At 42.8% G+C, this 14,339-nt stretch overlaps 1 protein-coding gene and 1 long non-coding RNA gene across 5 annotated transcripts in view; one reads left to right on the top strand and one right to left on the bottom strand.

The window, feature by feature from the left end:
- LOC117249201 (uncharacterized) overlaps positions 1-14,339 on the bottom strand; it is a 39,135-nt gene that overhangs the window by 19,105 nt on the left and 5,691 nt on the right. The window lies entirely within an intron of this gene.
- On the top strand, positions 834-13,118 carry rev1 (REV1 DNA directed polymerase). Of its 3 annotated transcripts, none has more exons than XM_078174578.1 (22): positions 834-1,080; positions 1,857-1,932; positions 3,098-3,230; positions 3,519-3,687; positions 3,785-4,303; positions 4,412-5,226; positions 5,660-5,758; positions 5,846-5,962; positions 6,417-6,543; positions 6,623-6,751; positions 7,230-7,384; positions 7,475-7,594; positions 7,684-7,904; positions 7,993-8,165; positions 8,254-8,483; positions 8,573-8,763; positions 8,854-9,132; positions 9,230-9,329; positions 9,413-9,621; positions 9,699-9,849; positions 9,940-10,042; positions 10,138-13,118. In XM_078174578.1, the coding sequence occupies exons 2-22, from the start codon at positions 1,867-1,869 to the stop codon at positions 10,247-10,249; spliced, it is 4,218 nt and encodes a 1,405-aa protein (XP_078030704.1). In that variant the 5' UTR covers positions 834-1,080; positions 1,857-1,866; the 3' UTR covers positions 10,250-13,118. The 3 variants fall into 3 exon arrangements, with proteins under 3 accessions (XP_078030704.1, XP_033470516.2, XP_033470509.2); XM_033614625.2 differs by having other exon boundaries at positions 834-1,136; positions 9,416-9,621; XM_033614618.2 differs by having other exon boundaries at positions 834-1,136.

The raw sequence follows: 14,339 nt of genomic DNA, 5'->3' as shown, positions 1-14,339 counted from the left end.
TTTTTTATAAAATGCTTAGTAAAAATATACAAATAGGTGCTTTATGCTACAATACAATGTATAAAACTAGTGTGTAAAGTTAGAAATATAAAAGTATGTGTATAATGCTACAATGTTCAACACAATATATACATAAGTAGGCATAAGAATAAGAAGTATATACAATATATGCAACATATGTTAAATATATATTCAAGAGTGGAAGGAAGAAAGAAGAAGTGTAAGAAGAAAGCTAACTAGGATCTAATGACCCATTATATGGTGTACGATGAATGAATGAATGAATGAATGACCAAAAAACAAAACATAATAGAAAAACAATCAAGACAAGGATAACAGTGTCCGAACAAAGAGTAGGTAGAAGTAAAAATTAAATGTCCCTGCTATATCTTACATTTCTCCTTTTAACTCATATATTATTTCAAGAAAATTCCCAAATTTATTTATAACTAATATACAACTATCTCCAATCTATTTACCACCCAGTGAAATAAATAAGCAATAAACCAGTTCATTTACAGTCCCAGTACCAACCAGTGTTACAAAATAAATAGGCTCTCCCCTAACACAACCCTTTCTCATCTATATATTTGCCAAAAATATATTTTTTGTATAGTTTTTTATATTGATTTATATTTATGCCCCATTCACTGAAATACACAGACCTTTTTTAAATTAGATTCTTAAATTATAAAATTGCAGGACAAGCCGTGTATATGTGTCATAAAACATGTATTGTGGTGTCTTTTCAATATGTGCTCGTGTAATCGACTTTTATTTTGATTTTTTTCCCCGGAAGTACCGCGTTTCTTCTTCGTGGCTTGACTCTCGCAGAGAAAAGAGAAAGCAAAGAGCCCGGGCGGTAGAAATGGAGAGCAAAAGGACAGGGAGGGTGAGCGTAAACGTTGAAGAGACATGGCGTGGCAGCCACACAGAATAAGGAGACCTCAGTCCGCCGTGAGGAGTTTCCTGAGGAACAAAGCCGAGGCTGAGGAGTCGAGCTAACTGTGTGGAGGATTCTCATTTCGCTTCGCTTTGGCTCTCACCTCGTAATCAGCGCGCTCTCAACGGTTTGTGTTGGTCAGTATCTGCAGGGAGAAGTCTGTGGCAAACAACCCAGTCTGACAGGATATAAGGTACAAAACAAAACCAACTTCTGTTAGCTCACAATCACTCAGCACTTTTGTTTGTGTACACATTAACACCGTGCTGAAGTTACAAAGTCACACACTGTGTCTATTGTGTGCTAGCTAATCTCACCAGCATTGTTCGTGAACACACTTCTACTCGTATTTCTGCTCGCTTCATTTGATATGATGTTCCGGTCGTGTCGAGGCGCAGCGACGTGCACCAATAACTAGCAAAGCATCGCAGAGAGTGGCTAAAGCTAACTTACTGTTAGCTGCTACATGCACTAATATGACACAGTGCCACATGGGGCTCTGTTGTAAGCTACCTGTCAACGGCTGGAGACCTGCCCGGGCATGCCCTTGGACCCAACCAGTATCCTAACACTTACATATAATTATCAGCACACTAGAATAATACATGCACAACACAACCGCCATTTATAGCAACTATTAACAGTGTCACAGCTTATCTGTGCCATTTGGCTTGTATTGTATTGTAAACTAAGAAAACACCACACAGGAAATGCTGACTTTTCCAAAATCCAACATGTATTTACCTCATCAATAAGTTGGCAATCAAAACACTCATCATCAACACTTGAAACCATTCTCAAAATAGAGTTAAAAATAGACTTAACTAAGCACCAAAATGAGTGCAGTCTGGTGTGTGACCCAGGCTGGCCCTGTATGACTCATTACTGATAACTAGCTCCTCTGTGCTTTCAGGTTGCTCAATATGAGTCGAGATGGGTGGGCAAAGAAGAGAGCCAATGCCAGCGGTGACAATGGTTGGGCTGAAAGGGTGAGTACCAGTCGTGTCGTCATAAATAACAGTGTGAGGCAGAGATGACCCCAGTTTGAGGACATGCTCAGTCTGCAGAGGGATACAGTAGCCTATATAGCTCTGTAACCTAGATAGACTTGAATGTGCAGCTGTAAATACTGCAATAAGAGTACAAAATGCAGGATGAAAGGTATTATGTGTTTTTTTTTGTTTTGTTTTTTTTGTTTGTTTTTTTTTAAATGCACCGTAAGCTTTACAATATTGCTGGGAAATTGGAAGGGAGCCACCCTGTTTTTCTGTACCCCCTGCAATTTCATTACAGCAGCTAAGAGCCTGGAGCCGATCAGTAGTCACTGTCTAATTAGGTAAACACTACACTGCCAGGCAAAGCTTTAACATGACTGTGAGGGCCGCATATAGCACAATAACATCCCATAATAGCAGTAGTATCACCATAGAGGCAAGACAGCAATTATAACTGAAGGAGAAAGCCTTGGTGGACACACAGCAACATATATGTGCCCTTATTTAATTGTCATACACAATGACGGGATCTATTAAGAAAAAAACATGTAAATTAAGTATGTTAGAAAAGCAGATATCATAATTAAAGCTGTGTTCTTCGTGCCAGAGTGTACATACTGTCCCCCCTAGCATTACAAGAGCATATAGTAAAACATATAGTAATTTATTGAGTGGCTGGTAAAAAAAAACCAGTCAATTTCACACCATTTTTATGTAAATTAGAGCTTCAACAACTAATCGATTAGTTAACTGCTGTTAAATTTGGTTCGATTATTTGGGTTGAGTAATGTTTTAAAGTAAAAGAAAGGCAAAACTCTCTGATTCTAGCTTCTTAAATGTGAATAGTTTCTTGACTCCTTTATGACAGTAAACTGAGTATCTTGGTTGTAGACAAAGTAAGACAGTTGAGGAGGATGTCATCTTGGGCTTTTTCATAATTTTCTGATATTTTATAGACCAAACAACTCAACGATTAATAATTGAAAGCTTAATATACTGTGAAAATAATTTAGTTCTAGTCCTGATAAAGATGTCTCACGGCCAACCATCAGTTTTGGGGCGTTATTTTGTAAACCACAAACAGCGGGGTTCTGCAGGCGCAGTTGTCATGAAGGATTTTCTAACCTTATTCTGTCACCGCGCTCCTTCCTGTTTGTAGGGCGGTTACATGGCTGCCAAAGTTTCAAAGCTGGACGAGCAGTTTAAACTCGACGCCCCCAGAGAGAAACAGAAGGATGGCACATGCTCCAGCATTTTCAGCGGGGTGTCCATCTATGTCAATGGATATACAGGTAAGAGCACATCTATAGTCTGTCTGTCTTCTCTCGCTTCACAATGTCATCTGACAGTCGTAACAGTTAGAAGAACAGAAGGGTAATGTAAGTGCCAGGGGAGTATCAGAGAAAATAAGTGTTTCTTTTCCCCTCACCTGAAATAATAATTAGGTTTTCAATGTATTAGAGAAAACTCTGCACTAATGAGTTTGCTTAATAATACGACCATCATATTATTCATTGTCAGGGTCAAAGATCACGACCTAATTTGGCGTATTGTTTTACTTTTTACCTGTTTGTGAGCAGAGCCAAGTGCAGACGAGCTTCGCAGACTGATGATGCTGCACGGTGGCCAGTTCCACATGTACTACTCTCGCTCCAAGACCACACACATCATCGCCAACAACTTGCCCAACAGCAAAATACAAGAGCTCAAAGGGGAAAAGATCATCAGGCCAGAGTGGATCACTGAGAGGTAAGTTCAGCGGGAGTTGAGCCTGTTACGCACATTTAATGTCATATTATGTAGCAGTGAGCACTGACTAAGAATCCCTGTGTCATTTTTTGAACAGTATCAAGGCTGGGCGTCTCCTGCCTTACCTACAGTACCAGCTATACGCCAAACAGAAAGGCCCACTCTTCCCTGGCGTGACTCTGCGCCAGACGTCAGAGATGGCAGGACCCAGCCATGGGCCGCTTCAGCTGAGCGTCCATCAAAAGCTTCATCTGCCACAGCACTCTACACTCAAGCACGAGCAGCCCTCATCCAGCTGCCAGAATAATTCCACCCCCAACCCCAGCCACAGTCGACTTAACAAAGACAACATCCAACCTCAGACCATCCAGCAGAACTCTGCAACTCGATTAATTAACCTCCAACCAAGTCACTCAGCATCCACTTACCTCAATGCACACACTCAACCCACCCACCTGATGTCTAACTCAACCCCGACGAAACACCCACACAGGCTCTCGCCGTCGACCCTTCAAACACCTTCTCCTCATCTCCAGCAGCAGAGAGCTAGCCAAACACAACCTCAGATCAACTCTTCTTGCAGCAGCGCCCAGAGTGGCTGCAAGGAATTAAAAATGTGAGTATGCAAAGCTTACAAGTGGAGATTGGAGAGTTTTTGCACACATGATTGAAACATCTTGTAGCGTTACCTCTTGATAAATAATATCTCTTCCTTATCTCACAGAAATGGATTACTGCAGACCTCATTGGATGCGATGAGCCATTCAAAATTGAATGAAATGCGAGAGTGTGTCAAAGAAGATCCTCTCCTGCAGGTGGCGAAGGAAGCACACCTGACAAACGGACACACTCACCTTGTTAATGGTGCCTTAAAGCCAGAGGATCTGTCCCCTGTGACAGATGAACCCTCTGCTGATAAGGAACTGCCTCAATGCAGTGTCAAGAGTTCAGATGATAAACCTCAGAGTCCTCCAGTACAGTTACAGACCAAACCTGACCCGTACGAGTTCCCCCACAGTCCTCCAAAGCAATCTGACCAGTCTGCTGTTTTTCAGAATGAGCAGAGACCTAAACCTCCTCCACCCACGTACCAAGAGGCTTTAAAAGCCACTGAAAGCCACCTACTCCCAAAACCTCTCCAGCCATCCCGTCAAGTTGATCCGCATCCTGAAAAGACTCCTCTTTCACCTGCATCTCGCTCTCTGTCACATTCTCCAATTCGACTGAACGGAAGTCACCACAATGCCTTTTCATCTGACCCCGCGTCGCTAAACACAACCAACGTAACAGCTAAACCGGATCCTCCCACCGAGACGTCTTCGTCGTCAACTGGGTCTTCAGCACAGCTGCTGGCACAGACGGGCGGTTTGATCTCTGAGTTCTACTCTCACTCACGTCTGCACCAGATCTCCACATGGAGGTCGGGCTTCTCCGAGTATGTCAATGAACTGCACAGCAAGAGAAAAGCAGCAGGGGGCACCTCCTTCCCTGGGAAAGACCGACTGAGGAAGTCTGTGGCCCAGCGGTCGACAGATCAAGGTTAGAAAGGAAGGGTCATGTTGTTGCTCTTATGTAAAATTGAGTCTGCTGTTTGTAACTGCAACTTGTTTAGTTAAAATCAAGACAGAGATGGTCTTATTCTCACACTGTGTCCTGTTAATCTCAGTTACAGCCTGCCAGTAGATGTGAAATGCTAAAAACATGGGGTGAATCATCATAAATAAGCAAAGCAGTACTCCTAAGGCCTAGAAGTACATGTGCTAGTTATAAAAGACGAACTAAAAGTTCTCTGTGATCTCAGATATTCACAATATCTGTGTTCTTTCTAATTTAGGAGACAGCCACAGCACTTCCATCACAATTATACTCCCCTCCAGTTAAACTGGATTTAGATGCTCATGATGTTCATGTCTTTTTGTGATTAGGAAAGTTTCCCTCTAATGATCTGGTATGCATTTATCTCTGTGTTCAGGTACATCAGCACCTTCAAGTGTCAAATCTTGCATTCTTCATGTGGACATGGACTGTTTCTTTGTGTCTGTGGGGATCCGACATCGACCAGATCTCAAAGGTTGGGCGACTTTTGTCTGTGTGTGTTCTGCCAGTGAAACATCCTTATGCCTCAAACATCCTGGCTAAGCTCATGGTTATCTTGCAGGGAAGCCTGTAGCTGTGACCAGTAACCGTGGACAGGGCAGAGTGCCCCTAAGGCCCGGGGCCCACCCTCAGCTGGAGCAGCAGTACTACCAGAAGAAATATGCTTATCCTCAACCTGGTGAGATTGTCATACCAAACCTGTTTGTCATGCTGCATGTTGACCTTGATTTTCTGCTTGACTTATGAGGACACTTGACCCCAAAGTCCAGCTTGTTTGATTGGGGTAAACACTGTGTACTGCTCCCTGGACACAGTGTGCCGATGTGTACTCGAATCCATTTAGAAGGTTGGTCTCGAGTATAGTTCATGGTCACTCTGGTATGGAACACATCAGGCAAACACGATCTGTACCAAAACACATAAGTGAACAGCTCTATTAACCGATTATGAAACAGCAGCACCCAACAGCAGTGGCTCCTCCTCTGACGGAGAGCAGGGCTTTGCCTCGTTGCTCTGCTGGTCCTTCCGTACGACAGTCTCCAGGGCAGCAGTGTGTCTGCATTCGGGCACGGCGCAAATTAATCGTACCTAATATGAAAACGCCTTAATTATGCCCTTCTTCCATCTCACAGAGAGGGCAGATGATGATCTACACCAAACTCCTTCACAAGAGAGTCCTGACTCCCACGCTAACGGAATGGACCAGGACGCTGCCACTCTCTCAATGGCAGAGATCGCATCCTGCAGTTATGAGGCTAGGTAAGACGTTAACACACACTCCTGGGCATTTCATTCAGCTTTGCATTTTGGACAAACTGGAATCGTTTGTCTCTCACAGGCAAGCTGGTGTCAGGAACGGCATGTTTTTTGGAAAAGCAAAACAGCTGTGTCCCTCGCTGCAGTCCGTCCCGTATGATTTTGAGGCCTACAAAGAGGTGGCTCTCACCATGTATGAGACTCTGGCAAGGTAAGGGGAACTTATTTACTTCCCACTCCTTTACATGTATAGTTATACCCATTCAAATTATATCAAGGATTTATTGACCCCCTACGTGTCTGGGTGTTCCCTTAGATCAGTGGATGCAACTCTGCTGGCTGTTTCTAGAGTGGAGCATGCTAACGATTGAAATCAGATTCGCTACATCATTAGCATTCAAACCCCTTCATAGAGCTTTCTTTTATGGGAACACTTTAATGAATATTTGATATGTTGCTGGGTTTTATCATCCCTCCTTGGCCATTTTGTTCTACTTTTTTAAACTTTATTCCATCCCCTGGTATTTAGTTGTTGTTTGTGTTTTATTTTATTGCTGTTTCAGGGTTTTATGTGCTGTTTCGTTGCTGAAAAACACGTAACCTTGATAAGAAAAGTGCCATATAAATAAAGTTTATTTTATTATCATAGTGACCTGAAGTGCATCGTCTTATTTGTATGATCTTTGCAGTTACACTCACGACATTGAGGCTCTGAGCTGCGATGAAGTGTTGATAGACGGTTCTGCCCTCCTCGCCGAGTTAGGCGTCAACCCAGAAGATCTGGCCAGTGCGATCAGAGCAGACATCAAGGAGAAAACAGGATGCTGTGCTTCAGTGGGCATGGGTGAGTTTGTATGTTCGTATGTTTGTCCTATACTGAAAAATACATCAAGACAGTGTTCCTGTTTTACAAACTCAAACTGCGTCTGTTCAGGGTCCAACATCCTGTTGGCTCGGCTGGCGACTCGCAAGGCCAAGCCAGACGGCCAGTACCTCTTAAAGTCTGAGGAGGTAGATGATTTTATCAGGGACCTGCCAGTGACCAGCTTACCAGGTAGATACAGCACCACCTGCTGGTCATGACTGTCAGCATGCAGCCGTTCTTGTGGTGAATACTGGATTGCTTGTCATTTCCTTTTCCAGGTGTCGGGCCTGTTATGGGCAGAAAGCTGGCTGCTGTGGGTGTGAGGTCATGCGGGGACCTCCAACAGGTGTCTCTGTCTCAGCTGCAAAAGAAGTTTGGACCCCGGACAGGACAAACCCTGTTCCGGTTCTGCAGGGGGCTCGACGACCGGCCTGTGCGCTATGAGAAGGAGAGGAAGTCTGTCTCAGCTGAGATGAATTACAACATTCGCTTCACAAGGGTTAGACATAGTTTCTTTCTCCTCTTCCATCTCTACATTTCCCACCGGTCCCTCTTTAATCCTCTTGCCCCTTTACGTCTGTGACCAGGTTGACGAGGCAGAGTCTTTCCTGACTAATTTGTCCATGGAGGTGCAGAAACGTTTACGTGAAGCAGGGCTGCGGGGTCGCAGAGTTACCCTGAAGGTCATGGTTCGCAAGGTTGGAGCACCACTCGAACCAGCTAAATACGGTGGACATGGCATATGTGATAACCTAGCCAGGTAGGAAAGGGACCATCATGTCCTCTCTCCATTTATCTTTGAAATTGTCTTTCTGTAGGTTCATTTTAACTGTGTCCTCTTCCGTCAGGACTGTAATGCTCGCTCAGTCCACCGACAGCGGTCAGCTGATTGCCGCGGCAGTCATCAAGCTGTTCCACGCCATGAAGCTGCAGGTTCAGGACATGAGAGGAGTTGGCATCCAGGTTCAGCTTCTGGACGGACATAACTCTGCCCCCCAGGACTCTACGGGCTCTGGGACACGCTCCATCAAACACATGTTGCTTGGCAAGGGATTAAATGCGAGATCAAGCAACAAAGGTTTGTATAAAGTCTTTGTGTTTCAGTTTAAATCTTTCTTTTCATCATCTTTGTTGTAAAATCAATTAAGCTCAAGATCAACATTACAGATGTTGCCGAGAACAGTGTACATCAAGAAAAGACTTCAACCACAGGCCCATCATCTCGCTCCTCTCCACATCCTCTGTCCACCCCTGAGCCGGTCCCAGGGACAAGCAGAGACCAGCAGGCGTGCAGACAAACTCCAAAACACTCTCAAGCACGTCTCAACTTCAGTATCGAGGTCCCCTCCCCATCACAGGTAAGGACGCAACGAAATGTCTGGTTGATTAAAACAAGAGCTGAACAATTAAAAGGTTTCAACAGCTTGTCTTTCTTTATGATATCCAAGGTGGATCGTTCTGTGTTGGAGGCATTGCCGGCAGAGCTGAGAGAACAAGTGGAGCAGTCGTGGACTAATCGGGACAGGAAACCAAGTAACCCTCGGTCACCCAGTCCACAACCTCTTGCTCATGTCCCGCAGCCTCCGTCTCTGAAGTCTCTTCCTCCTTTCCCCAATCCTGCCCCTGGTCCTGCTCTGTACACTCCACCTGTTGGGACGTTGCTTCTGCAGATTCCAAACCAGCCAGACAGTCCGGGAATTGTACTAGAGCTGCCAAACTTCTCACAGGTAGGGATGCAATAGTTTTAGATTTTATGTAAAGCTAATGCCATTGTTTGTGACTAGACGTTCAGTTGCTCTTTGTCTCTTGGCTTTCTGACTGCAGGTTGACCCAGACGTATTTGCCGCGCTTCCCAAAGAGCTCCAGGATGAATTGAAGTCTGCCTACAACCGCGTAACAAATGTCCACCCCCAGGCAAAAAATTGTAAGTCCTCAACTAAATTCATCGTAAAGGTCAGATCAGTGTGCGTATTCTCTTTATGTCATGTTCTTTATTGGGTTTCTCAGCAGTGGAGCAGAAGAATCCGCTGTTGCAGCTGAAGCAGTCAGGACTGGGAGTCGGCATCGGTCGGGTGAAGCGGCGATACAAGAGAAAGAACGCAGCGAGCCCTGTTAAGAAAGGTCCTTCCCCTCTGAAGAAGCGCCTCACAACAAACAGCCCAGCCAAAATCCTACCATCACCGATCAAATTGCGGGAACCAATGAACATATTAAAGGTGAGCCGAGAAACAGTTTCACACATGAAGATGGTGGCAGTATGTGAAGATAGCTAACACCTGTTGTCCCTTCTCAGACTGAAAACGGTCCCTCTACATCAGCCTCAGATCCAGACATCCCGGAGTCTCTGTCCAAAGTCACTCCTTTCCCTGCTCCAACGTTGGCCGGAGCCTATGACCTGACGGACATTAAAACTCTCCTACGAGAGTGGGTCACCACCATAACAGGTTAGTAGTAGAGAGCAGCTTGGTTATTTTGCCTTTTTATGCAGCTACTTATGTTGTCATGCACTTAAATCACTTATTTCTTTTTGTTAGAACCCATGGAGGAGGACATCCTGCAGGTGGTGAAATACTGCACTGAGCTGATCGAGGATAAAGATCTGGAGAAGCTGGATTTGATTATAAAATATATGAAAAGGTACTGCACATTTTTGCCCTCCATTCCTTAACTTTCTCATCTTCCTTTTAATTGTTTGTATGTATTCCTCATCTCACCTGATCTTTTCTCTGCAGGCTCATGCAACAGTCGGTGGAGTCAGTTTGGAGCATGGCTTTCGACTTCATCGTAGACAACGTGCAGGTGGTTGTGCAGCAGGCCTATGGTAGCACCCTGAAGGTAGCATGAAGACAGAGGGGTCACTGCTCCCACTGCACCACCACTTTCTCTTTTGCGTCTTTTACAAGGTCATTGGTGATAGAAATTACGACATCTAAATCATGATTTTCCTCTGGACTTAATGTTCTCGGCGGCCTCCTGAGAGTGACACAACATAGTGACTACACACCCACACACACACACATACACATCAGAGAGTGTTACAATAGCCATGACAGTATTCGACGAGAGCGTGTACAGTTCATTATTTTCTGTACTTGCTTTTTTCAAGGGACAAGTAACACAAACTGAAAGGCAGGAAATGTACTTCTAATCTACTTGCCAAAACTATGAGCAGCGGTAAGCGTAGCAGCTTTTTGCAAATGCATCATTTTTCATATGGAGTTCTTTTTCTAAATAAATGTACGTGAAATTTTGTTTAAGGATTTTTTGCAGGCAGTGCTTAACTATTTCAAATACACCCAGTCTAAACCAGGCCTGATAAGATTTTAAATTTACCTCCTGGTGAGCGTTTTCCAGTAGATACAGTCGGTGTCCTTTCTAAACATGTTTCTATAAAGCTTTATTTTGGGCATTTTTGCCTGTAATGGATAGGATAGAGTAGCGTGAGATGGGGCTGCAGGCTGAAATCGAACTCGGGCCACTGCAGCAAGGGCGGAGCCTTTGTACATGGGGCGCAAGCTCTAACCAGTAGGCCTCGAACACCCCAGAACATGTTTTTTTTAACTAACATAAGGGACACAATTACATTTATTAGAAATATGATTAATGAAACTTATGATAATATCAGTACCTTAAGGCCATTAGCACTATGACGTAATAGACGTTACGTTACTTATCGCCATCAGCCGATCATGTATGGGTTTCCAATTTAAAGAGCTACAGGTCCTCTGAGACTCATTACTTTTTTAACCTGTGTTTAAACAATCTAACATTGTTTTATAAAGCGCTGGGTCCTTTATGTTTAACCAGAAAAGGCCCCAAAATCACTATTGCAACACACACCAGACTCCATTTAAAAAAACGGTAATTTTACCATGTATACAGCAATCCTATTTTTCCATCCTGTTTGGGGAATTAAGGGTTTATTTCAACCAAACCAAAGTTGGTAATTGTTAAAACAGTTCGAGGAGGACGCAAGATGGTTTCTGTGAGTTTATTTTGTTTCTGTGGACTTTGAATGAAGTGTGTTTTACAGTGATAAAATAGCTGTTTTCTTAAATGGAGTCTGGTGTGATTGGCGATAGCGATTTCAGGGTTGTTTCTGGCTAAACAAAAAGGATCTTACTTGTTACCACAGAGGTCTGTCTCTGTAGGGATCTTTTCAATAATGTTGTCAGACACTTATAGCCTGTCAGTGGCAAAAACAAGCACTTTTAGTGGACAAAAATTGACGGTGCAAACATGCCCTCAGTGTTTAGCGCTCGCTCAGTGCTGGACCAGGTTCCAAAAATGTTTTCTTCGATCCAAAAACAATGGAAAACAGACTGAAAACAACCCTTATGCAGAAAACCTTGCAACAACTCCTCAGCATAGTAGTGAATGCTTTGTGTCCCCCCTGGGTGTAGGTGTTCCATAAAATACCAACTGTATCTATCTGGAATAGCGGTTGACTTCGCCTGTGTGTCCCTAAGGTTTTAATAATCTTACATGGGCACATCTGAGTGTTCCTCCATGTATACAGTTAAATCTAGGTTTAAAATTATGGTTGTGGTGAACACAGTTATCATGTTTAAATGCATTGCACCTTCTAGCGATTTTAGAATCAGTCTTGTAGCACTCTTAAGACATCAGACTTATTATAATCCCAGAATGGAAGGAATAAAATATCCTCTTTTCATCGTTTCTTTGGTGCTTCATGCCGGTTGCACTGACCTGTGAACTATCTACGACTGCTGTGTCACAAAAAAGCAAACAAAATATAGTCTGCTGCGTACAGTAGTATCTCTTCTCTTGTCTCACGCAAAAAAAAGTGCCAAACCCTGTTATTATAGTGTGTAAATAATGTTTTTAAAGATACTTGTCAAAGGTTTAAAAGAAAAGATGTACGTGGAGGGTTTACCTCTTGTATTGTTTACATGTAGTGACTTCTTAGTAACTGTCTTTAAATTGTAAAATCTTCTCACTCTTTAATTGTTTGTAAGTGTCAGAAGCTGGCCAAAGCTCTTTGTGTGAGGTTAACTGTTGATTCTCAGTAGCACTCTGACTCGGGAGGATGTTGACAGGGGTTATGGCAATCAATAAGTAGCCTATGCAGTTCTTTTATTCACTAGCAAGTGAGATGTCCCTGCAAGATAATGTAACGTTTCATACAGCCTTTGTATCTGGGGTAAATCTTTTTCTAACGTGTTGCCAGTCTCACAGATCTGAATATTGAAATAATGCTGGGTTTGAGAGGAACTGGTGACCTGATTTTTAAAACTGAACATATGTACTTGTGTACTTCACACATTGGAGACATTTGTATGGCTTGTGGCTACATCATCGTATTTCTGTAAAGTTAACTTTTATAATCGGTGATTTGAATTTCTCTGGCTGGCTTGTGATCTCATCATGCGAGACTTTACGTGTGTGTGGTTGAAAAAGTTCGTTCAAAGCAGTACCCCCACCCCCGATATGCAAACCAAATCAATCTGTCATTTTTTTCAACTCGTTGAAATGAATGTAATTCAGAATGTGCAAGTAGTCTCCACTCTCTCCACTTTCAAGATGTTTGCTTCTCTTCACCTGTCATCATATCTTTCCAGAAGGGAACGGCCAGAAGTCAAAATTGGCCAGTCTTGTCTTCTCTAAACTGGCTTGTGCCTGAAGACCTGAAGCTGTGAACTTGTTTGTAAGTTTTCTAAATCTTGGTAATAAACTGTAAACTCTGTATTAATTTATTGGTGGTTGTCAGTTTTTAAAATGATTATAATTTAATTGCCTTGCCTCACAGCAGCTCTGTTTGCAACATTAAAAGAACAAATGTATAAAACAGGAAACAAGAAGCACTTTTAACAACATTCAAGACCTGTAAACATGTATTTGATCTGGGATTAAGCTCCATGTTTAGTTTTAGGATTGCCTGGTGCACAAACTGCTTCAGTCTCACCTTAGTAAACATGGGACCCTGTGACTTTAATTTGATGGCAGTTCTTTTTCACAGTTAAGGACTTGATTTAGCTTAGAAACAATAGGACTCATTCACAAACCGTGCATACACACTCTTAAGTGCTATATCATAGACAATTTGGATTTGCTTGAGTTTCTCGAAGACATTTCACCTCTCATCCAAGAAAGATGTTTCTTCAGTTTGTACTGAAGACTCCGGTTGCCTATGATATTGCACTTAAGATTACCATGACCTGGATGACGATGAATCTAAATAAACAAGTGCATACACACAAATGAGCTTAAAACGGTACAAACATTTTATGACTTGAATTTGTTTGTATTCTAAAAGTGAGCATGTGTCATTAATCTGACAGCTATTTTGCATTTACACTTCTTTTATTTATTCATTCATTCCTTTTCCATAACCACTTATCCTGTTAGGGGTTGCCCCCGGGGGGCTGGAGCCTATCCCAGCTGACATTGGGCGAGAGGCGTCAGGACAGGTCACCAGACACATAGAGACAGACAACCATTCACACTCACATTCACAGCTACGGACCATTTAGAGTCACCAATTAACCTGCAATCTTTGGACTGTGGGAGGAAGCTGGAGTACCCGGAGAAAACCTACGCTGACATGGGAAGAACATGCAAACTCCTCACAAAAGGGCTCCCCCACCCTGGGATTGAACCAGGAACCCTCTTGCTTTGAGGCGACAGTGCTAACCACTACATCACCGTGCCACCCTCATTGTCATGTAGTCATATTTAAATTTTATTCAGACAAGTTGCTACGGTGGCCAGTTTCGTAATTATATTTTATTATTAAATTCAAACAAAACTGTTTATCAATAATATCAATATAAATTATTATCAATAATAATAGAATAATGAAAATAATAAATTCAATTACAGGTTTTACTCACCAAAGTTTATAAGTTAAGTTTAAGTTAAGTTTATTTACTTTATTAATCCCCCTGAGGGGAAATTCAATGTTTTCACTCTT

Source organism: Epinephelus lanceolatus, chromosome 14 (assembly GCF_041903045.1).
Source record: "Epinephelus lanceolatus isolate andai-2023 chromosome 14, ASM4190304v1, whole genome shotgun sequence".
NCBI classification, from domain to species: domain Eukaryota; kingdom Metazoa; phylum Chordata; class Actinopteri; order Perciformes; family Serranidae; genus Epinephelus; species Epinephelus lanceolatus.
Note: the sequence above shows the minus strand (reverse complement) of the source record. Positions and strands in the feature narration are given on the sequence as shown.

Coding starts and splice junctions, on each gene's coding strand:
- rev1 (XM_078174578.1), top strand. CDS start 1,867: ATGAGTCGAGATGGGTGGGCAAAGAAGAGAGCCAATGCCAGCGGTGAC. Junction 3,231..3,518: donor CTATGTCAATGGATATACAG/GTAAGAGCACAT, acceptor GTTTGTGAGCAG/AGCCAAGTGCAGACGAGCTT. Junction 5,759..5,845: donor ACATCGACCAGATCTCAAAG/GTTGGGCGACTT, acceptor GTTATCTTGCAG/GGAAGCCTGTAGCTGTGACC.